General features: G+C 42.8%; 1 protein-coding gene across 3 annotated transcripts in view; it reads left to right on the top strand.

Moving 5' to 3' along the window:
• Positions 1 to 24,474, top strand: part of PPP1R37 (protein phosphatase 1 regulatory subunit 37) — a 242,948-nt gene that overhangs the window by 166,468 nt on the left and 52,006 nt on the right. For all 3 annotated transcript variants that reach the window (XM_053688799.1, XM_053688801.1, XM_053688800.1), the window contains exon 11: positions 11,947 to 12,511. In XM_053688799.1, coding sequence (XP_053544774.1) covers positions 11,947 to 12,511 — 565 coding nt within the window. The remainder of the gene's footprint in view (positions 1 to 11,946; positions 12,512 to 24,474) is intronic.

Raw genomic sequence — 24,474 nt, 5'->3', positions numbered from 1 at the left:
TCCTCAGGAGCGGTATCAGTTTGGAAACCTTCTTCACTTTGGAATATATCCAAGCCTTATAGAAACCCAAAGCCAGCTCCTAAGTCCCCATGAAGGTGCGGCCCTCATTCCAGCTCAGCTGGTATGGGGCAGTTTACGTTCTTTTCAAAGAAATTTGGATCAATTCCGTTCACAATCTCTGGTTTCAGAACATTGTTTCAGAAGGGTACAGAATTGGCTTCAAGTTAAGGCCTCCTGCAAAGAGATTTTTTTTTTTTTTTCTTTCCCGTGTCCCAGTAAACCCAGCAAAGGCTCAAGCATTTCTGAAATGTGTTTCAGATCTAGAGTTGGCTGGAGTAATTATGCCAGTTCCAGTTCTGGAACAGGGGCTGGGGTTTTATTCTATCTCTTCATTGTACCAAAGAAGGTCAATTCCTTCAGACCAGTTCCGGATCTATCAATATTGAATCGTTATGTAAGGATACCAACATTCAAGATGGTAGCTGTAAGGACTATCCTGCCTTTTGTTCAGCAAGGGCATTATATGTCTACAATAGATTTACAGGATGCATATCTGCATATTCCGATTCATCCAGATCACTTTTAGTTTCTGAGATTCTCTTTTTTTGACAAGCATTACCAGTTTTGTGGCTCTACTGTTTGGCTTAGCATCAGCTCCAAGAATTTTTACAAAGGTTCTCGGTGCCCTTCTGTCTGTATTCAGAGAACAGGGTATTGGTATTTCCTTATTTGGACAATATCTTGGTACTTGCTCAGTCTTCACATTTTACAGAATCTCATACGAATCGACTTGTGTTGTTTCTTCAAGATCATGGTTGGAGGATCAATTTACCAAAAAGTTAATTGATTCCTCAGACAAGGGTAACCTTTTTAGGTTTCCAGGTAGATTCAGTGTCTATGACTCTGTCTTTGTCAGACAAGAGAAGTCTAACATTGATATCAGCTTGTCAAAACCTTCAGTCACAATCATTCCCTTTGGTAGCCTTATGCATGGAAATTTTAGGTCTTATGACTGCTGCATCGGACGCGATCTCCTTTGCTCATTTGCACATGCGACCTCTTCAGCTCTGTATGCTGAACCAATGGTGCAGGGATTACACAAATATATCTCAATTAATATCTTTAAAACCGATTGTACGACACTCTCTGACGTGGTGGACAGATCACAATCGTTTAGTTCAGGGGGCTTCTTTTGTTCTTCCGACCTGGACTGTAATTTCAACAGATGCAAGTCTTACAGGTTGGGGAGCTGTGTGGGGGTCTCTGACGGCACAAGGGGTTTGGGAATCTCAGGAGGTGAGATTACCGATCAATATTTTGGAACTCCGTGCAATTTTCAGAGCTCTTCAGTCTTGGCCTCTTCTGAAGAGAGAGTCGTTCATTTGTTTTCAGACAGACAATGTCACAACTGTGGCATACATCAATCATCAAGGAGGGACTCACAGTCCTCTGGCTATGAAAGAAGTATCTCGAATTCTGGTTTGGGCAGAATCCAGCTCCTGTCTAATCTCTGCGGTTCATTTCCCAGGTATAGACAATTAGGAAGCGGATTATCTCAGTCGTCAAACGTTGTATCCGGGCGAATGGTCTCTTCACCCAGAGGTGTTTCTTCAGATTGTTCAAATGTGGGAACTTCCAGAAATAGATCTGATGGTTTCTCATCTAAACAAGAAACTTCCCAGGTATCTGTTCAGACCCCGGGATCCTCAGGCGGAGGCAGTGAATGCATTATCACTTCCTTGGAAGTATCATCCTGCCTATATCTCTCCGCCTCTAGTTCTTCTTCCAAGAGTAATCTCCAAGATTCTGAAGGAATGCTCGTTTGTTCTGCTGGTAGCTCCAGCATGGACAGATTCTTTTTCGGATGGCCTCTTGCCAACCGTGGGCTCTTCCGTTAAGACCAGACCTTCTGTCGCAAGGTCCTTTTTTCCATCAGGATCTCAAATCTTTAAATTTAAGGGTATGGAGATTGAATGCTTGATTCTTGGTCAAAGAGGTTTCTCTGACTCTGTGATTAATCCTATGTTACAGGCTCGTAAATCTGTATCTAGAGAGATATATTATAGAGTCTGGAAGACTTATATTTCTTAGTGTCTTCTCATCATTTTTCCTGGCATTCTTTTAGAATTCCGAGAATTTTTTTACAAGTTTCTTCAGGTTGGTTTAGATAAAGGTTTGTCCGCAAGTTCCTTGACAGGACAAATCTCTGCCCTTTCTGTTCTTTTGTCATTCAGTCAATTTCTCCTCCTTGGAGTTTGAATTTGGTTCTGGGGGCTCTTCTAGCTCCTCCTTTTGAACACATGCATTCATTTGGACATTAAACTTCTTCTTGGAAAGTTTTGTTTCTTTTGGCCATCTCTTCTGCCAGAAGAGTCTCTGAATTATCTGCTCTTTCTTGTGAGTCTCCTTTTCTGATTTTTCATCAGGATAAGGCGGTGTTGCGAACTTCTTTTGAATTTTTTCCTAAGGTTGTGTATTCTAACAACATTAGTAGAGAAATTGTGGTTCCTTCATTATGTCCTAATCCTAAGAATTCTAAGGAGAAATCATTGCATTCTTTGGATGTTGTTAGAGCTTTGTATTATTATGTTGAAGCTACTAAGTCTTTCCGAAAGACTTCTAGTCTATTTTTCATCTTTTCTGGTTCTAGAAAAAGCCAGAAAGCTTCTGCCATTTCTTTGGCATCTTGGTTGAAATCTTTAATTCATCATGCCTATGTCGAGTCGGGTAAAACTCCGCCTCAAAGGATTACAGCTCATTCTACTAGGTCAGTTTCTACTTCCTGGGCGTTTAGGAATGAAGCTTCGATTGATCAGATTTGCAAAGCAGCAACTTGGTCCTCTTTGCATACTTTTACTAATTCTACCATTTTGATGTGTTTTTCTTCTTCTGAAGCAGTTTTTGGTAGAAAAGTACTTCAGGCAGCGGTTTCAGTTTGAATCTTCTGCTTATGTTTTCATTAAACTTTATTTTGGGTGTGGATTATTTTCAGCAGGAATTAGCTGTCTTTATTTTATCCCTCCCTCTCTAGTGACTCTTGCGTGGAAAGATCCACATCTTGGGTAGTCATTATCCCATACGTCACTAGCTCATGGACTCTTGCTAATTACATGAAAGAAAACATAATTTATGTAAGAACTTACCTGATAAATTCATTTCTTTCATATTAGCAAGAGTCCATGAGGCCCACCCTTTTTGTGGTGGTTATGATTTTTTTGTATAAAGCACAATTATTCCAATTCCTTATTTTATATGCTTTCGCACTTTTTTCTTATCACCCCACTTCTTGGCTATTCGTTAAACTGATTTGTGGGTGTGGTGAGGGGTGTATTTATAGGCATTTTAAGGTTTGGGAAACGTTGCCCCTCCTGGTGGGAATGTATATCCCATACGTCACTAGCTCATGGACTCTTGCTAATATGAAAGAAATGAATTTATCAGGTAAGTTCTTACATAAATTATGTTTTTTGGTGATACTTACAATGGAAAAGACCTTGTTTGGACCTGGTTCGACGGAGATAATTTCTGATATGCTAAGACAGATAGCTCAGCATGCTAAGGCACTGTGGCTGAGCGCTGTAGCAACCCAAGGGTTGCAGGTTCGATCCCCGGCGAGGTCCACTCAGCCTTAATTACTGTGAACATTCCCCCCTCAGGATAAGACAATCAGTCTTGGAATAGGGGAAAGCAATCCAAGAAGCCTGCTGTTGAATCAAAGACAGCATGAAGGGCCTGCACCCGAACCGGACCAGATTTTTTTGGGGGCAGGTTTTCCTTCTTTGCTCAGGCTTGGATTCAAGATGTTCAAGATCCCTGGGCGGTGGGCATTGTGTTCCAGGGATACAAACTAGAGTTCAAGACTTTTCTTCCCAGGGGCAGGTTTCTGCTTTCAATATTTTCTGCAGACAAGACAAAAAGAGAGGCGTTCTTACACTATGTTTGGAACCTCTCCGACCTGGGAGTGATAGTTCCTGGTCCAATGCAAGAACGAGGTCTGGGATTCTATTCTAATATGTTCGTGGTTCCCAAGGCACCCTTCAGACCAATTTTAGATCTCAAGAGTCTTAACAAGTTTCTCAGAGTGCCGTCCTTCAAGATGGAAACTATCGTTCCATTCTTCCTTTGGTCCAAGAGGGTCAACTATGACCACAGTGGATTTGAAGAATGTATACTTGCATGTTCCCATCCACAAGGACCATCACACATTTCTAAGGTTTGCTTTTCTAGAAAAGCACTTCCAGTTCATGGCTCTTTCTTCGGCCTTGCCTTAGCTCTCAGAATTTTCTCAATGATTCTGGGATACCTGCTGGTGGTGCTCCGATTGCGGGGCATTGCAGTGGCACCTTCTCTGGACGACATTCTGGTTCAGGCGCCTTCCTTTCAACAAGCAAGATCACGCACGGAAATGTGGTTATTTTTCCTGCGGTCTCAGGTAAATTTGGGAAAGAGTTCCTTAGTTCCAATTACAAGGGTAGTTTTCTTGGAGAACTATACTAATCTCATCAATGAAGTCTGAGAGTAGTCAGGAAATCAAAGAATTTCAATTCTTGCCTAGCACTTCAGTCCTCTCCTCAGCCATCAGTGGCCCAGTGCATGGATGTAATTGGGCTGATGGTAGCGGCAATGGACATCATCCCGTTCGCCCGTTTCCACCTCAGACCTCAGCAGTTAAGCATACTCAGGTAGTGGAATGGAGATTATGCGGATCTGTCTCCGCGGTCTCAGTCGGAGCAGGATACAAGGGATTCTCTACTTTGGTGGTTGTCTCAGAATCTTCTCTTCCAGGGAACCTACTTTTGCAATTCTTCCTGGGTGATTGTGACAACAGATGCCAGACTTTTGGGCTGGGGAGCAGTTTGGGGCTCTCTAAGAGTCTGTTCTACCCATAAACATTTTGGAATTGAGAGCAATCTTCAATCCTCTCCTAGCCTGGCCTCAGCTTCGGCCTGGTTCTTCAGGTTCCAGTCGGGCAATATAACCTCAATGGCTTACATCAACCGTCAGGAACTCTGAGTTTCCTTGGCCATGACAGAGGTAGCCAAGATCGTTCAGTGAGCGGAGCCCACAATTGCTGTCTGTCGACGATCCACATTCCAGAAGTGGACATCTGAGAGGCGGTCTTCGTAAGTAGGCAGACCTTTCACCCGGGGGAGTGGGAACTCCAGCCGGAAGTGTTTTGCCAGCCCGATTCGCAAATGGGGTCAGTTGCAATTGGATCTCATCGCTTCTCGACAGAATGCCAAGCTTCCGAGGTACGGGTCGAGGTCAAGCAACCCTCAGACTGTACTGATAGACTCTCTTTCGGTACCTTGGAATTTCAGTCTCATATACCTATTTCCTCAGTTTGCTTTTCTTCCTTGAGTCTTGGCTCGAATTAAGCAGGAGAGGGAGTTGGTGATCCTCATTTCACCGGCATGGCCTCGCAGGATTTGATATGTAGTCCTGGTGGACATGTCACATCTTCCACCTTGGAGACTTCAGTTGAGGAAGGACCTTCTACTTCAAGGACACTTCTTTCATCCAAATCTAGTTTCTGTGAAGCTGACTACTTGAAGATGAACGCTTTATTGTATCCAAGCGTGGATTTTCGGAATCGGTCATTGAGACCATGATTCAGGCTCGTAAGCCTGGGACTAGTAAAATTTTAACCATAAGATATGGCGTAAATATTTATACTGGTTTGAATCCAAGGGCTACTCTTAAAAACGAGTAGAGTTCGGATTCCTAGAATTAGGTCTTTTCTCCAAGAAGGTTTGGAGAAGGGATTATTGACAAGTTTCCTAAAGGGTCGAATAACTGCCTTGTCTGTTTTGTTACATGAACGTCTGGCAGACTTCCCAGACGTACATTCGTTTGGTCAGGCCTTGGTCAGGATCAGGCCTGTGTTCAAATCAGTTACTCCTCCTTGGAGCCTTAATGTAATTCTTAAGGTTTTTCAAGGGGCTCCGTTTGAGCCGCTGCATTCCTTAGATATTAAATTGTTTTCTTGGAAAGTTTTGTTTCTTGTTGCTATTTCTTCTGTTTGTAGAGTGTCAGAGCTCTCAGCTTTACAGTATGAGTCTCCTTACCTTATTTTTCATTCGGATAAGGTGGGTTTACACACTAAATTAGGGTTTCTCCCTAAAGTAGTTTCAGACTGGAACATTAATTAGGAGATTGTTGTTCTCTCCTTGTGTCCTAATCCTTCTTTTTGTGAGGAACGGCTTCTACACAATCTGGACGTGGTACGTGCACTATGATTCTTTTTACAGGCGACTAAGGATTTTCATCAGTCTTCTGTTTAACGTAAGATACAGAAAGCTATGGCTACTTCTTTTACTTTGTGGCTGAAGAGTATCATTTGCTTTGCTTATAAAACTGCTGGATAGCAGCCTCCCTAGGGAGTAACGGCTTTGCAAGGGTTGTTCCCTCTTCCTGGGCATTCAAAATGAAGCCTTTATGGAACAGATTTGCAAGCCTGCAACCTGGTCATCTCTTCACATTTTTTCAAACTTCTATAAATTTGACTCTTTTGCCTCGGCTGAGGCCTCTTTTGGGAGAAAGGTTTTTCAAGCAGTGGTGCCTTCCGTTTAGGTTTCCTGTCTTGGCCCTCCCTTATCATCTGTGTACTCTAGCTTGGGTATTGATTCCAAACGGTAATTAATGATGATCCATGGACTCATTGTGTCATTAGAAAGAAAACTAAATTTATGCTTACCTGATGAAATCTCAGATAGTGTAATTCCTTCTTCTGATGCTGAAGTCGTATCCTTCAGGTTTAAGCTGGGATACCTCTGTTTGTTACTTAAGGAGTGTTTGGCTACCTTGGACGACTCCGACACTACTGTCATAGTCAATCCTAAGAAGTCTAGTAAGCTAAACAAGTATTTGGATGTACCTTCCATGGTGGAGGTTTTCCCTGTACCAGACCGGGCTACAGAGATTATTGCTTGGGAATGGGAGAGACCTGGTATCCCTTTTGCTCCATCCCCAATTTTTAAGAAGATGCTTCCAATAGCTGACTCTATCAAGGAGTCTTGGCAGACGGTCCCCAAGGTGGAAGGGGCCATTTCCTCTTTTGCTAAGAGAACCCCTATTCCCATAGAGGAAAGCTGTTCCTTTAAGGATCCTATGGATAAGAAGTTGGATGGGTTACTTAAAAAGATGTATGTACACCAGGCTTTACAATGGCAACCTGCAGTGTGTATTGCTACCGTCACCAGCGAGGCGGCATACTGTTTTGATGCGTTGTCTGATTCTATTCAGACAGATACTCCCCTTTAAGAGGTCCAGGATAGGATCAATGCTCTTAAGTTGGCCAATTCCTTTATTACAGATGCTTCCCTACAAGTTGGGAGCAAAGATTTTTCTCCAACATTGGTGTGTCCGGTCCACGGCGTCATCCTTACTTGTGGGATATTCTCTTCCCCAACAGGAAATGGCAAAGAGTCCCAGCAAAGCTGGTCACATGATCCCTCCTAGGCTCCGCCCACCCCAGTCATTCTCTTTGCCGTTGCACAGGCAACATCTCCACGGAGATGGTTAAGAGTTTTTTTGGTGTTTAAATGTAGTTTTATTCTTCCTTGTTTGTTGTTTATTCTGGTAAAAGGAGAGGTCAAAAAGCGACTTCTACCTCTCTTTCCTTTTGGCTTAAAAGCATTATCCGATTGGCTTATGAGACTGCCGGACGGCAGCCTCCTGAAAGAATCACAGCTCACTCCACTAGGGCTGTGGCTTCCACATGGGCCTTCAAGAACGAGGCTTCTGTTGACCAGATATGTAAGGCAGCGACTTGGTCTTCACTGCACACTTTTTGCCAAATTTTACAAATTTGATACTTTTGCTTCTTCGGATGCTATTTTTGGGAGAAAGGTTTTGCAAGCCGTGGTGCCTTCCATTTAGGTGACCTGATTTGCTCCCTCCCTTCATCCGTGTCCTAAAGCTTTGGTATTGGTTCCCACAAGTAAGGATGACGCCGTGGACCGGACACACCAATGTTGGAGAAAACAGAATTTATGCTTACCTGATAAATTACTTTCTCCAACGGTGTGTCCGGTCCACGGCCCGCCCTGGTTTTTTAATCAGGTCTGATGAATTATTTTCTCTAACTACAGTCACCACGGTATCATATGGTTTCTCCTATATATATTTCCTCCTGTCCGTCGGTCGAATGACTGGGGTGGGCGGAGCCTAGGAGGGATCATGTGACCAGCTTTGCTGGGACTCTTTGCCATTTCCTGTTGGGGAAGAGAATATCCCACAAGTAAGGATGACGCCGTGGACCGGACACACCGTTGGAGAAAGTAATTTATCAGGTAAGCATAAATTCTGTTTTTGTTTTGCCGTACTGGCCCGCAGAGCTTTATGGTTGAAGTCCTGGTCTGCGTATGTGTCGTCTGAGTTTAAGCTCTTGGCGATTCCCTACAAGGGTAAAACCTTGTTTGGTCCGGGCTTGGCTGAAACTATTTCAGACATTACAGGAGGAAAGGGTCATTTCCTTCCTCAGGATAAGAGGAATAAGCAGAAAGGATGTCAGAGTAATTTTCATTCCTTTCAAAACTTCAAAGGTAAGCCTTCCTCTCCCTCTGCATAGCAGGAACAGTCCAAGCCTTCCTGGAGGTCCAACCAGTCTTGGAACAAGGGGAAGCAATCTAAGAAGCCTGTTAATAACTCAAAGTCAGCATGAAGGTTCTGCCCCCGATCCGGGACTGGATCTTGTGGGGGGCATACTTTCGTTCTTCGCTTAGGCCTGAGTTCGGGATGTTCTGGATCCCTGGCTGGTGGACATCATGTCCCAGGTATACAAACTAGAGTTCAAGACCTTTCCTCCCAGGGGCAGGTTTTTGCTCTCAAGATTATCTGTAGACCAGGTAAAAAGAGAGGCGTTCTTACACTGTGTCCAGGTTTTTCCGACCTGGGAGTGATAGTTCTTGTTCCAATGCAGGAACAGGGTCTGGGATTCTACTCCAATATGTTCGTGGTTCCCAAAAAAGAGGGAACTTTCAGACCAATTTTAGACCTCAAAAGTCTAAACAAGTTCCTCAGAGTACCGACCTTCAAGATGTAAACTATTCGTTCCATTCTTTCCTTGGTTCAAGAGGGTCAATTCATGACAACAGATTTAAAGGATGCGTACCTGCATGTTCCCATCTACAGGGATCATCAAAAGTTTCTGAGGTTTGCTTTTCTAGACAAACACTTCCAGTTTATGGCTCTTCCATTTGGCCTTGCCACAGCTCCCAGAATTTTCTCAAAATTTGGGAAAGAATTCCTTGATTCCAGCTACAAGGGTAGTGTTCTTGGGAACCATAATAGATTCCTTATCAATGAAAATATTTCTGACAGAGGTCAGAAAAACAAAGATCTTCGACTCTTGTCTTGCCCTTCAGTCCCCTCCTCGACCGTCAGTGGCCCAATGTATGGAGGTAATTGGTCTGATGGTAGCTGCCATGGACATCATTCCGTTTGCCCGGTTCCATCTCAGACCTCTGCAGTTATGCATGCTCAAGCAATGGAACTGGGATTATGCAGATCTGTCTCCACAATAACATCTGGATCAGGAGACAAGAGATTCTCTTCCTTGGTGGTTGTCTCAGGAACATCTCTCCCAGAGAACCTGCTTCCGCAAACCTACCTGGGTGATTGTGAACACGGATGGCAGCCTGCTGGGATGGGAAGCAGTCTGGGTCTCGCTAATGGCTCGGGATATGGACTCGGGAGGAGTATGTTCTCTCCATAAACATCCTAGAGCTGAGGGCAATCTTCAATGCTCTTCTGGCCTGGCCTCAGTTTGGCTTCAGCCAGGTTTATCAGGTTCCAGTCGGACAACATAACTTCAGTGTCTTACATCAACCATCAGGGAGGAACTCGGGGTTCCTTGGCCATGACAGAGTTAGCCAAGATTATTCAGTGGGCGGAGATCCACAAACTGCTGTTTATTTGCGATCCACATTCCAGGAGTGGAAAATTGGGAAGCAGATTTTCTGAGCAGACAGACCTTTCACCAGGGGAGTGGAAACTTCATCTGGAGGGGTTTTCCAACTTTATTCTCAAATGGGGACAGCCGGAGCTGGATCTCATGGCATCTCGACAGAATACCAAGCTCCCGAGGTAAGGGACTCAGTCTAGCATACCTATTTCCTCAGTTCGCTCTCCTTCCACGGGTCATTGCTCGACTCAAACAGTAGAAGGCGTCGGTGATCCTCATTGCACCGGTGTGGCCTCGCAGGATCTGGTATGCTGACCTAGTGGAAATGTCTTCTCTTCCACCTTGGAGACTTCTACTTCAAGGCCTGCTTGGAGCTTGAACGCTTAATTCTATCTAAGCGCGGGTTTTCGGAGTCGGTTATTGAGACCTTGATTCAGGCTCGCAAGCCTGTGACTAGAAAGATTTACCATAAGATATGGCGTAAATATCTGTATTGGTGTGAATCCAGAAGCTGCTCTTGGAGTTCGGATTCCTAGAATTGTGTCCTTTCTCCAGGAGGGTCTGGAGAAGGGTTTATCTGCAAGTACTTTGAAGGGTCAATTATCTGCCTTGTCTATTTTGTTGCATAAACATCTGGCGGATGTACCAGATGTGCAATCATTCTGTCAGGCCTTGGTCAGAATCAGGCCTCTGTTCAAACCTGTTACTCCTCCCTGGAGACTTAACCTTGTTCTTAAAGTTCTTCAGCAGGCTCCGTTTGAGCCTTAGCATTCCTTAGATATTAAGATGTTATCTTGGAAAGTTTTGTTTTTGTTGCAATTTCTTCTGCTCGTAGAGTCTCTGAGCTCTCGGCGTTGCAGTGTGAATCCCCTTACCTTATTTTTCATTCGGATAAGGTAGTTCTGCGTACTAAGTTAGGTTTCCTTCCTAAAGTGGCTTCAGATAGGAACATTAATCAAGAAATTGTTGTTCCTTCTTTGTGTCCTAACCCTTCTTCTCATAAAGAGTGTTTGCTGCACAACCTAGATGTGGTGCGTGCGTTGAAATACTATTTACAGGTGACTAAGGATTTTCGCCAGTCTTCTGCTTTGTTTGTTGTTTTCTCTGGGAAACGCAAGGGTCAGAAATCTATGGCTACTTCTTTTTCCTTGTGGCTGAAGAGTTTAATTCGCTTGGCATATGAAACTGCTGGACAGCAGCCTCCTGAGAGAGTCACGGCTTCATCCACATGGGCTGTTTCCTCTTCCTGGGCATTCAAAAATGAAGCTTCTGTGGAACAGATTTGCAAGGGAACTTGGTCCTCTCTACACACTTTTTCAAAATTCTATAAATTTGATACTTTTGCCTCGGCTGAGGCTTCTTTTGGGAGAAAGGTTCTTTCTGTTTAGGTTCCCTGGCTTGTCCCTCCCTTATTATCTGTGTCCTCTAGCTTGGGTATCGATTCCCAATAGTACTTACTGATGATCCGTGGACTCACTGTGTCATTAGAAAGAAAACAAAATTTATGCTTACCTGAAAAATGTATTTATTTCTTGACACAAGTCCACGGCCCGCTCCTTTTTTTTCAGGCATCTCTGCACCTTGTTACTTCTTTTCTCTCCTTTTTCTTCGGTCGAATGACTGGGGTTGATACTTATCAGCTTTGCTGTGGTGCTCTTTGCATCCTCCTGCTGGCCAGGAGTGATATTCCCAACAGTAATTATAGATGATTACGTGGACTCACCATGTCAATAAATAAATAAATTTATCAGGTAAGCATAAATTTAGTTTTTATTTAGCCAGATTAGCTTGGATTTTTTATTTTTATAACCATATTGTATTTGTTGATATGTAGATTTATTTAACAAAGTTTTAAATGTTTTCCATTTATCCTCTGTATTTTTATTAGAGAATACTTTGTCCCAATTTATTTTATTTAATGATTTCCTTAAATCGTTGAATTTTGCTTTCTTAAAATTAAGTCTTAAGACTTGGCATTTGCCTATTAATCTCCTGAGAATGGAATAACCAATTATCTCATCATTTTTTTTTCTTCTCAGGTCAAGAGCTTTATTGAGACTCAGAGGACACTGTTGACTGAAATCCAAAATGGTTGCCGGCGCAATTTTGTGTTGGCGAAAGAAAAGGAAGAACGTCTTCAGCACTCTGTGTCCATGGCAGAAATTGCTTGCCCCACCCCTGAGGATGTTGAGCCTACCCCTGAGGAGTCTGAACCTGCACTGGAGGAACCTATTTCTAGTCCGGAAGATTCAGTCCCTGTCACTGAGATTGTTAGTCCAGTATTGGAGGAACCAGGCTGTACTCTTGTTCCAGAGACACAGAAAGAGGACTCAGACTCTGACACAGAAGAGGAGGAGGTGGAAGAGAAGGAAGAAAAGATAAACACTTTGCCAGAGGGACCTCGGCTCCAGAGACCAACAGGACAGGTTGAGGTCTCCAGTCCAGGCAGGGGCCACAAGGTCTTCTTAGTAACCAGAGTGGAAAACTCAAATCCAGCAGAGAATGGGAAGGGAGAGCAGTCAACAGGAGTGAAACCTCTTGCAGCCCCATCACTTTCCAACGGACTGGAGAGTGGACAGACAAGTCCAAATAGTACCAGCAAGGGTAGGTATACAGCATGCTTCTGGTGGTGCTGGGCTGTCTCTCTTCTATGAAAATAAATGTGTTCAGAGCGCCTCAAATGGGCTAGGTGTTGTACAATGTGTAGAGTGTGTATTTAGAAATATTTTAATTGTAAATCTAGTACTTTACACAAGAATAAAACATGCCACGGTGGGTACAGTGGTAATAAAAGACAATAAAAACAATAAGATGTGGATCCACTCTTGTACAAATTAAATATTGAATATATCTATATAAAAACACTGAATATAAAATGATGCAGAGGCAATAATAATAGTAGCCCCAATAAAAATATGAGAAAGTTAAAATTCCAAACAATGTCTGAAAGAAATCAATCCAGTGTGTGGATTAAAAAATACAGTAAATCAAATGAATGGATTGCTGATATCGACTAGGGGAGGATACCGTAAGAGATATTATGTACCAGTGTTGGTGGTGATAATGTGTATAAAAAGGGAGTGAAAATTAGCCTTAGTGATTGCAAATATAAAGAAAACAAACAGTGTCAACTTGCTTATTCAAAAGTGAATAAAATGATGTGAAAAATTGAAAAATTACAAATGAAAAAATGCTGCTCAAAAAATGAAAAAAAATAGAACAAAGTCAGTGATAATATAAAAAAAAAGGAAAAAAGAGAACAAAGTCAGTGATTGTAATCCAAGAAACAAAATCCTAAAAAAGGCTAAATGTGAAGATCCAAATAAAAGTCAAATTACAATCACTGACTTTGTTCTCTTTTTTCCTTTTTTTTTTTTTTTATATTATCACTGACTTTGTTCCTTTTTTCATTTTTTGAGCAGCATTTTTTTCCTTTGTAATTTTTCAATTTTTCACATCATTTTATTCACTTTTGAATAAGCAAGTTGACACTGTCTGTTTTCTTTATATTTGCAATCACTAAGGATAATTTTTCACTCCCTTTTTATACACATTATCACCGCCAACACTGGTACATAATATCTCTTACGGTATCCTCCCCTAGTCGATATCAGCAATCCATTCATTTGATTTACTGCATTTTTTAATCCACACATTGGATTGATTTCTTTCAGGCATTGTTTGGAATTTTAACTTTCTCATATTTTTATTGGGGCTACTATTATTATTGCCTCTGCATCATTTTATATTCAGTGTTTTTATATAGATATATTCAATATTTAATTTGTACAAGAGTGGATCCACATCTTATTGTTTTTATTGTCTTTTATTACCACTGTACCCACCATGGCATGTTTTATTCTTGTGTAAAGTACTAGATTTACAATTAAAATATTTCTAAATACACACTCTACACATTGTACAACACCTAGCCCATTTGAGGCGCTCTGAACACATTTATTTCTCCAACATTGGTGTGTCCGGTCCACGGCGTCATCCATAACTTGTGGGAATATCTCCTCCCCAACAGGAAATGGCAAAGAGCACAGCAAAAGCTATCCATATAGTCCCTCCTAGGCTCCGCCCACCCCAGTTATTCTCTTTGCCGTTGCACAGGCAACATCTCCACGGAGATGGTTAAGAGTATGTGGTGTTTAGTTGTAGTTTTTTATTCTACTGAGAGTTTGTTATTTTAAAATAGTGCTGGTATGTACTATTTACTCTGAAACAGAAAAGGATGAAGATTTCTGTTTGTGAGAGGAGTATGATTTTAGCAGCAGTAACTAAAATCGTTTGCTGTTTCCACATAGGACTGTTGAGATGAAGTAACTTCAGTTGGGGGAAACAGTTAGCAGACTTTTCTGCTTAAGGTATGACTAGCCATATTTCTAACAAGACTGTGTAATGCTGGAAGGCTGTCATTTCCCCTCATGGGGACCGGTAAGCCATTTTCTTAGTCTCAAACAGAATAAAGGGCTTAATATGGGCTATAAAACTGGTAGACACTTTTATGGGCAAGATCGATTGCTTTATTTGGGCATTTTATACAGCTTAATGTTGAAATTCACACTAATAAACTTTGGGCAACGTTTTTTAACGTCAGGCACTGGTTTAGACACCTTTCCAGTCAGGAAGGGCCTTCCCAGTTGTAGGCTGAGCCTCATTTTCGCGCCATTACTGCGCAGTTACTTTTGAGAGCAGGACATGCAGCTGCATGTGTGTGGATCTGAAAGTAGTTGAAAAGGTTCCTAGAAGGCTTCATTTGGTATCGTATTCCCCCCTGGGTTTGGTAAAGTCGCAGCAAAGGCTGTAGCTGGGACTGTAGAGGGGTTAAAACTGTAACCGGCTCCGTTTTTTTCATTTTAAGGGTTAAAGGTCTGAAATTTGGGGTGCAATGCTTTCAATGCTTTTAGACACTGTGGTGAAAATTTGGTAAAATTTGAACAATTCCTTCATAGTTTTTCACATATTCAGTAATAAAGTGTGCCCTGTTTAAAATTTAAAGAGACAGTAACGGTTTTGTTTTAAAACGGTTTTTGTACTTTATTGACAAGTTTAAGCCTGTTTAACATGTCTGTGCCTTCAGATAAACTATGTTCTGTATGTATGGAAGCCAATGTGTCTCCCCCTTCAAAATTGTGTGATAATTGTGCCATAGCGTCCAAACAAAGTAAGGACAGTACTGCCACAGATAGTAAAGTTGCCCAAGATGATTCATCAGATGAAGGGAGTAGACAGAGTTCTACATCATCTCCTTCTGTGTCTACGCCAGTTTTGCCCACGCAGGAGACCCCTAGTACTTCTAGCGCGCCAATGCTTGTTACTATGCAACAATTGACGGCAGTAATGGATAACTCCATAGCTAATATTTTATCCAAAATGCCTGCATTTCAGAGAGAGCGCGATTGCTCTGTTTTAAACACTGTAGAGCAGGAGGGCGCTGATGATAATTGCTCTGTCATACCCTCACACCAATCTGAAGGGGCCATGAGGGAGGTTTTGTCAGATGGGGAAATTTCAGATTCAGGTAGAATTTCTCAACAGGCAGAACCTGATGTTGTGACATTTAAATTTAAATTAGACCATCTCCGCGCACTGCTTAAGGAGGTGTTATCTACTCTGGATGATTGTGACAACCTGGTCATTCCAGAAAAATTGTGCAAGATGGACAAGTTCCTAGAGGTTCTGGTGCACCCCTACGCTTTTCCTATACCCAAGCGGGTGGCGGACATAGTGAATAAGGAGTGGGAGAAGCCCGGCATACCTTTTGTTCCCCCTCCTATATTTAAGAAATTATTTCCTATGGTCGACACCAGAAAGGACTTATGGCAGACAGTCCCTAAGGTCGAGGGGGCAGTTTCTACACTAAACAAGCGCACTACTATTCCTATCGAGGATAATTGTGCTTTCAAAGATCCTATGGATAAAAAATTGGAGGGTTTGCTTAAAAAGATTTTTGTACAGCAAGGTTACCTCCTGCAACCCATTTCGTGCATTGTTCCTGTCACTACAGCAGCGTGGTTCTGGTTCGAGGAACTAGAAAAGTCGCTCAGTAGAGAGACTCCGTATGAGGAGGTTATGGACAGAGTTCACGCACTCAAGTTAGCTAATTCTTTTATTTTAGATGCCGCTTTGCAGTTAGCTAGATTAGCGGCAAAAAATTCAGGGTTTGCAATTGTGGCGCGCAGAGCGCTTTGGCTAAAGTCTTGGTCAGCGGATGTATCTTCCAAGACAAAATTGCTTAATATCCCCTTCAAGGGTAAAACTCTCTTTGGGCCAGAGTTGAAAGAGATTATCTCAGACATCACTGGGGGTAAGGGCCACGCCCTCCCACAAGATAGGCCTTTCAAAGCCAAGAATAAGTCTAATTTTCGTTCCTTTCGCAATTTCAGGAAAGGACCGGCCTCCAACTCTGCAACCTCTAAACAAGAGGGTAATGCTTCGCAAACCAAACCAGCTTGGAAACCGATGCAAGGCTGGAACAAGGGTAAGCAGGCCAAGAAGCCTGCTGCTGCTAACAAAACAGCATGAAGGAGTAGCCCCCGATCCGGGACCGGATCTAGTAGGGGGCAGACTCTCTCTCTTCGCTCAGGCTTGGGCAAGAGATGTTCAGGATCCCTGGTCACTAGAAATAGTTTCTCAAGGTTATCTTCTGGAATTCATGGAACTACCCCCAAGGGGAAGGTTCCACATGTCTCACTTATCTTCGAACCAAATAAAGAGACAGGCATTCTTACATTGTGTAGAAGACCTGTTAAAAATGGGAGTGATACACCCAGTTCCAACCGTGGAACAAGGAATGGGGTTTTACTCAAATCTGTTTGTAGTTCCCAAAAAAGAGGGAACTTTCAGACCAATTCTGGATTTAAAGATCCTAAACAAATTTCTCAGAGTGCCATCGTTCAAAATGGAAACTATTCGAACGATTTTACCTACAATCCAGGAGGGTCAATTTATGACTACCGTGGATCTAAAGGATGCGTATCTACATATTCCTATCCACAAAGATCATCATCAGTTCCTAAGGTTCGCCTTTCTGGACAAACATTACCAGTTTGTGGCTCTCCCATTCGGGCTAGCCACTGCTCCAAGAATTTTCACAAAGGTACTCGGGTCCCTTCTAGCGGTTCTAAGACCAAGGGGCATTGCAGTGGCACCTTACTTGGACGACATTCTGATACAAGCGTCGTCTCTTTCAAAGGCAAAGGCTCACACAGACATCGTTCTGGCCTTTCTCAGATCTCACGGATGGAAAGTGAACATAGACAAAAGTTCCCTGTCTCCGTCGACAAGAGTTCCTTTCTTGGGGACAATAATAGATTCCTTAGAAATGAAGATTTTCCTGACAGATGTCAGAAAGTCAAAACTTCTAAATGCTTGTCAAGTTCTTCATTCTGTTCCACGACCTTCCATAGCTCAGTGCATGGAAGTAGTAGGTTTGATGGTTGCTGCAATGGACATAGTTCCTTTTGCGCGAATTCATCTAAGACCATTACAACTGTGCATGCTGAAACAGTGGAATGGGGATTATACGGACTTGTCTCCAGTGATTCAAGTAGATCAGAAGACCAGAGACTCACTCCGTTGGTGGCTAACCCAGGATCACCTGTCCCAGGGAATGAGCTTCCGCAGACCAGAGTGGGTCATCGTCACGACCGATGCCAGTCTAGTGGGCTGGGGCGCGGTCTGGGGCTCCCTGAAAGCTCAGGGACTATGGTCTCAGGAAGAGTCTCTTCTCCCGATAAACATTCTGGAACTGAGAGCGATATTCAATACTCTCAGGGCTTGGCCTCAACTAGCAAAGGCCAGATTCATAAGATTTCAATCAGACAACATGACGACTGTTGCTTACATCAACCATCAGGGGGGGACAAGGAGTTCCCTGGCGATGAGAGAAGTGACCAAGATCATAAAATGGGCGGAGGATCACTCCTGCCACCTATCTGCGATCCACATCCCAGGAGTGGAAAACTGGGAGGCGGATTATCTGAGTCGTCAGACATTCCATCCGGTGGAGTGGGAACTCCACCCGGAGATATTTGCCCAGTTGACTCAATTATGGGGCATTCCAGACATGGATCTGATGGCGTCTCGTCAGAACTTCAAGGTTCCTTGCTACAGGTCCAGATCCAGGGATCCCAAGGCGACTTTAGTGGATGCATTAGTAGCGCCTTGGACCTTCAACCTAGCTTATATGTTTCCACCGTTCCCTCTCATTCCCAGGCTGGTAGCCAGGATCAAACAAGAGAGGGCCTCTGTGATTTTGATAGCTCCTGCGTGGCCACGCAGGACTTGGTATGCAGACCTGGTGAATATGTCATCGGCTCCACCATGGAAGCTACCTTTGAGACAGGATCTTCTTGTACAGGGTCCATTCGAACATCCAAATCTAGTCTCTCTCCAGCTGACGGCTTGGAAATTGAACGCTTGATTCTATCTAAGCGTGGGTTTTCGGATTCTGTGATAGATACTCTGGTACAAGCCAGAAAACCTGTAAATTTACCATAAAATATGGAAAAGATATATCTGTTGGTGTGAATCCAAGGGATTCTCATGGAGTAAGATCAAAATTCCTAGGATCCTTTCCTTTCTCCAAGAAGGTTTGGATAAGGGATTATCAGCGAGTTCTCTAAAGGGATCTGTCTTTGTTACACAAACGACTGGCAGCTGTGCCAGATGTACAAGCTTTTGTTCAGGCTTTGGTCAGGATCAAGCCTGTTTACAAACCTTTGACTCCTCCCTGGAGTCTAAATCTAGTTCTTTCAGTTCTCCAAGGGGTTCCGTTTGAACCTTTACATTCCATAGATCAGTGATTTTTAACCTTTTTTTTGCCGTGGCACACTTTTTTACATAAAAAAATCCTGTGGCACACCACCATCCCAAAATTTTAAAAAAAATCACACATTGTAGCCTAATACAGCATATATATATACACATAAACACAAACACACACATACTGTATGTATTGTGCTGTTATGCCATGCCTCCTACAAACTACCCCTGCACTGGGAGTAAAAAACAAGCAAAGTTTAAAAAATATGTCACACTGTTGTCAGTCTGCCGTGGCACACCTGAGGATCTCTCGCGGCACACTAGTGTGCCACGGCACACTGGTTGAAAAACACTGCCATAGATATTAAGTTGTTATCTTGGAAAGTTTTGTTTTTAGTTGCTATTTCTTCTGCTAGAAGAGTTTCTGAGTTATCTGCTCTGCAGTGTACTCCGCCCTATCTGGTGTTCCATTCAGATAAGGTTGTTTTGCGTACTAAACCTGGTTTTCTTCCAAAAGTTATTTCCAACAAGAATATTAACCAGGAGATAGTTGTGCCTTCTTTGTGTCCGAATCCAGTTTCAAAGAAGGAACGTTTGTTACACAATTTGGATTTAGTCCGTGCTTTAAAATTCTATTTAGAAGCAACAAAAGATTTCAGACAAACATCTTCTCTGTTTGTCGTCTATTCTGGTAAAAGGAGAGGTCAAAAAGCTACTTCTACCTCTCTTTCCTTTTGGCTGAAAAGCATCATCCGATTGGCTTACGAGACTGCCGGACGGCAGCCTCCTGAAAAAATCACAGCTCACTCTACTAGGGCTGTGGCTTCCACATGGGCCTTCAAGAACGAGGCTTCTGTTGATCAGACATGTAAGGCAGCGACTTGGTCTTCCCTGCACACTTTTGCCAAATTCTACAAATTTTATACTTTTGCTTCTTCGGAGGCTATTTTTGGGAGAAAGGTTTTGCAAGCCGTGGTGCCTTCTGTTTAGGTAACCTGATTGGCTCCCTCCCTTCATCCGTGTCCTAAAGCTTTGGTATTGGTTCCCACAAGTTATGGATGACGCCGTGGACCGGACACACCAATGTTGGAGAAAACAGAATTTATGCTTACCTGATAAATTACTTTCTCCAACGGTGTGTCCGGTCCACGGCCCGCCCTGGTTTTTTAATCAGGTTTGATGAATTTATTTCTTTAACTACAGTCACCACGGCACCCTATAGTTTCTCCTGTTTTTCTCCTGTCCGTCGGTCGAATGACTGGGGTGGGCGGAGCCTAGGAGGGACTATATGGACAGCTTTTGCTGTACTCTTTGCCATTTCCTGTTGGGGAAGAGATATTCCCACAAGTTATGGATGACGCCGTGGACCGGACACACCGTTGGAGAAAGTAATTTATCAGGTAAGCATAAATTCTGTTTTTCTTAGTACATTTTCCAAGCTAGCTAGTTAGCCCACTGTTCAGAGCTATAGGTGCTCGTCTTTGGCGCTATACCCCATCGAAATCAATACTGTCTCTCTTCTATCCCTAGCTAGGTTTAGATTTCTCCCTTCTAGCCCTTGTAGCACTCAGCTGTCTCTCTTCTAGCCCTAGTAGTGCTTGGCTGTCTCTCTTCTAGCCCTAGTAGCACTCGGCTGTCTCTCTTTTAGCCCTAGCAAGGCTCAGCTGTGTCTCCTTTCTAGCCCTTGTAGCACTTCCTTCTACCCTTGTAGCCATAGTAGTGTGCATCTGTCTCCTTCTAGCCCTCGTAGCGGGCAGTTGTCTTCCTTCTAGCCCTAGTAGCGCGCAGCTGTCTCCCTTCTAGCCCTAGTAGCACTCAGTTGTCTCTTTTCTAGCACTAGTAGCACTCATCTGTCTCCCTTCTAGCGCTAGTAGCGCTCAGCTGCCTCCCTTCTAGCGCTAGTAGCGCTCAGCTGCCTCCCTACTAGCCCTAGTAGCACTCAGCTGCCTCCCTACTAGCCCTAGTAGCGCTCAATTGTCTCCCTTCTAGCCCTTTGAATGCTCAGCTGTCTCCCTTCTAGCTCTAGTAGCGCTCAGCTGTCTCCCTTCTAGCCCTTTTAACGCTCAGCTGTCTCCCTTCTAGCCCTTTTAGCGCTCAGCTGTCTCCCTTCTAGCTCTAGTAGCGCTCACTTTTCTTTCATACAGGTGGTGAGAGTTCATTATCCATTACTCCTGGAAAATACTTTTCACTACCACTAGGAGGAGGCAAAGATTTTCAATCCCCAAGAACTCTATAAAACCCCTCCCACCTCACCAATACCTCAGTCTTGTCTTTGATTCTGCTGAAGGAAGGTGAAGATGTGCATTTGATTCTTCAGAGAGAGGGGTTCTCAAATCGAGCTGATGCCCGTTTCCCTTTAGAGTACAGTGTTTGCCAGAGGGATGTAAGTGACATATGGTGGGGATTTAGTCACAAGCCAAGCAAGTGCACAATAAAAAGACATTGATTTAACACCTAGTCTGAATCTTAAATAAGCAGTAGATTTTTATTCTTTCTTCCATTCTCCAGCCCCCTGTATCATGTGACAGACATCAACCAATCACAAACTAGTATACGTATACCCTGTTAGCTTGTGCACATGCTCAATAGGATCTTGTTCCCTAGAAAGTGTGAATATAAAAAGACTGTGCAATATTTGATAATGCAGGTAAATTGTAAAGTGTCTTAAAACTGCTGCTCTATCTGAATCATAAAGGTTTATTTTGACTTGAGTGTCCCTTAAGTTTTTCCTTTCTTCAAGATCTCTTTTGATTCTGAATATTATCATTTAACATTTTTTTTATGTTCTATGTTTCTAGGAACGCTGTTGGCTCTGGTATATGGGATCTCCAACCTATTCATTGTCCCACCCTATTCATTGTCCCACCCTATTCATTGTCCCACCCTATTCATTGTCCCACCCTATTCATTGTCCCACCCTATTCATTGTCCCAGCCTATTAATTGTCCCACCCTATTCATTGTCCAAGCCTATTCATTGTCCCAGCCTATTCATTGTCCCAACCTATTCATTGTCCCAACCTATTCATTGTCCCAACCTATTCATTGTCCCAACCTATTCATTGTCCCAACCTATTCATTGTCCCAACCTATTCATTGTCCCAACCTATTCATTGTCCCAACCTATTCATTGTCCCAACCTATTCATTTTCCCAACCTATTCATTTTCCCAACCTATTCATTTTCCCAACCTATTCATTTTCCCAACCTATTCATTTTCCCAACCTATTCATTTTCCCAACCTATTTGTTGTCTCAGCCTATTCGTTGCCCCAGCCTATTCGTTGCCCCAGCCTATTCGTTGCCCCAGCCTATTTGTTGCCCCAGCCTATTCGTTGCCCCAGCCTATTCGTTGCCCCAGCCTATTCGTTGCCCCAGCCTATTCGTTGCCCCAGCCTATTCGTTGCCCCAGCCTATTCGTTGCCCCAGCCTATTCGTTGCCCCAGCCTATTCGTTGCCCCAGCCTTTTCGTTGCCCCAGCCTTTTCGTTGCCCCAGCCTTTTCGTTGTCCCACCCCATTCGTTGTCCCACCCCATTCGTTGTCCCACCCCATTCGTTGTCCCACCCCATTCGTTGTCCCACCCCATTCGTTGTCCCACCCCATTCGTTGTCCCAACCTATTCATTGTCCCATAAGTAAGAAGGAACTTTCAGATCTATTCTGATCTAGAATCGTTGAACAAGTTTCTCAAGTTCCTACTTTCAAAAGGGAAATTATTTAGACTTTTCTGTGAGGTCACTTTATTTCCTCAATAGATTTTTTTGGATGCTTACTTTTTGTGTTTTTCTAAGATCATTATCGGCTTCTGAGATTTGTTTTTTGGACAAGCTTTTTCAGTTGCTGTTCCAGATTAGACTGTTGCGTCTGTAGTTTAGTTTATGTCAATTATCAGGGGGGAACTTTACTGTATCCTAGTAATGAGGATTGTATCTCTATTTCTTTTCTGGGCAGAAGCTTATTGCTGTCTGATTTCTGCTGTTCTTGTTTCAGTTCTTCAGTCTGGAAGAGTGGTCTCTTTATCTGGTTATGTTCTATCAGATAATAGGTCTTTGGGGTCACCCAGAGATAGGTCTGATGGCTTCCCAGTTGTATCTTAATTTCCCCAGGTACTGTGTAATATCCAGGGATCTTTAAACTTTTTTTGTGGCTCCTCTTGATAGTTTAGTGGTAATTCTGACTTGTCTATATTTTATGCCACTTCTGATCTTTTGTTCCAGGGTGATTTGGCATGAAGAGCATTGCAGATTCTGTTCTGCTCCAGCTTGTGCCTGGAGTATTTGGTTTGCAGATCAGGTTCTGTTGTCCAGTATCTCTCCTTAGCTTCTTCTTTTGCATCATGTCATTCTATTTTATGGTCATTCTTTCTATCCTGATTCTAGTTCTCTTGATGTCTTGGAGATCGAATCAGAAATCCTTTGACCTATTTCTTCGGTTATTGAGTTTCTTATACAGGCTTGTAAGCCTATGACTAGGGGAATTATTTTAAGGTCTGGAAGGCCTTTATTGGTTTTCAAATCAAGTTTGTGTTGGAATTCTTTTTGAATTCCCAGATTTTGTACTATTTTTATTTTTACAGGATGTTTTGGATAAGGGATTATCCACCGGTTCTTTTGATGGGTCAGTTTTCTGTCCTTTTTAGTTCTGTTCCGTAAAAAGATTGTCTTTCTGACATTAATGGTTTAGTCCTAGTCTGGCCTAGAATTAAGCCGGTGGTTATTACTTTTTTCCGCCTTGGAAACATTCGCCTAGATTACGAGTTTTGCGTTAGAGGCTGTGCGGTGCTAACGAGCAGTTTATGCTCACCGCTCACTTACAGACAGTGCTGGTATTATGGGTTTTTACAAACCCGGCGTTAGCCGCAAAAAAAGTGAGCGTAGAGCAAAATTTGCTTCACATCTCACCTCAATACCAGCACTGCTTACGTTAGCGGTGAGCTGGTAAAACGTGCTTGTGCACGATTTCCCCCTAGGTATCAATGGGGGAGAGCCGGCTGAAAAAAAACCTAACACCTGCAAAAAAGCAGCGTAAAGCTCCTAACGCAGCCCCATTGATTCCTATGGGGAAATACATTTATGTCTACACCCAACACCCTAACATGAACCCCGAGTCTAAACACCCCTAATCTTACACTTATTAAACCCTAATCTGCCATCCCCCGACATCGCTGACACCTACATTATATTATTAACCCCTAATATGCTGCTCCGAACACCGCCGCCACCTACATTATGCTTATGAACTCCTACTCTGCCGCCCCCAATGTCCCTGCAACCTACCTACATTTATTAACCCCTAATCTGCCGCCCCCAACGTCGCCGCCACTATAATAAAGTTATTAACCCCTAAACCTAAGTCTAACCCTAACACCCCCTAACTTAAATATAATTAAAATAAATCTAAATAAAATTACTACAATTAACTAAATAATTCCTATTTAAAACTAAATACTTACCTATAAAATAAACCCTAAGCTAGCTAAAATATAACTAAAAGTTACATTGTATCTATCTTAGGTTTTATTTTACAGGCAACTTTGTATTTATTTTAACTAGGTACAATAGTTATTAAATAGTTATTAACTATTTAATAACTACCTAGTTAAAATAAAGACACATTTACCTGTGAAATAAAACCTAACCTAAGTTACAATTACACCTAACACTACACTACAATTAAATTAATTACCTAAATTAAATACAATTAGCGGGTCCATCTTCAAGACATCTGACGCGGAGCATACTCTTCTGTCCACGGCCAACGACTGAATAAAGGTTCCTTTAAATGACGTCATCCAAGA

The sequence above is a fragment of the Bombina bombina genome, chromosome 7 (assembly GCF_027579735.1).
Source record: "Bombina bombina isolate aBomBom1 chromosome 7, aBomBom1.pri, whole genome shotgun sequence".
NCBI classification, from domain to species: domain Eukaryota; kingdom Metazoa; phylum Chordata; class Amphibia; order Anura; family Bombinatoridae; genus Bombina; species Bombina bombina.
This window is presented reverse-complemented; position numbering and strand designations above follow the sequence as displayed.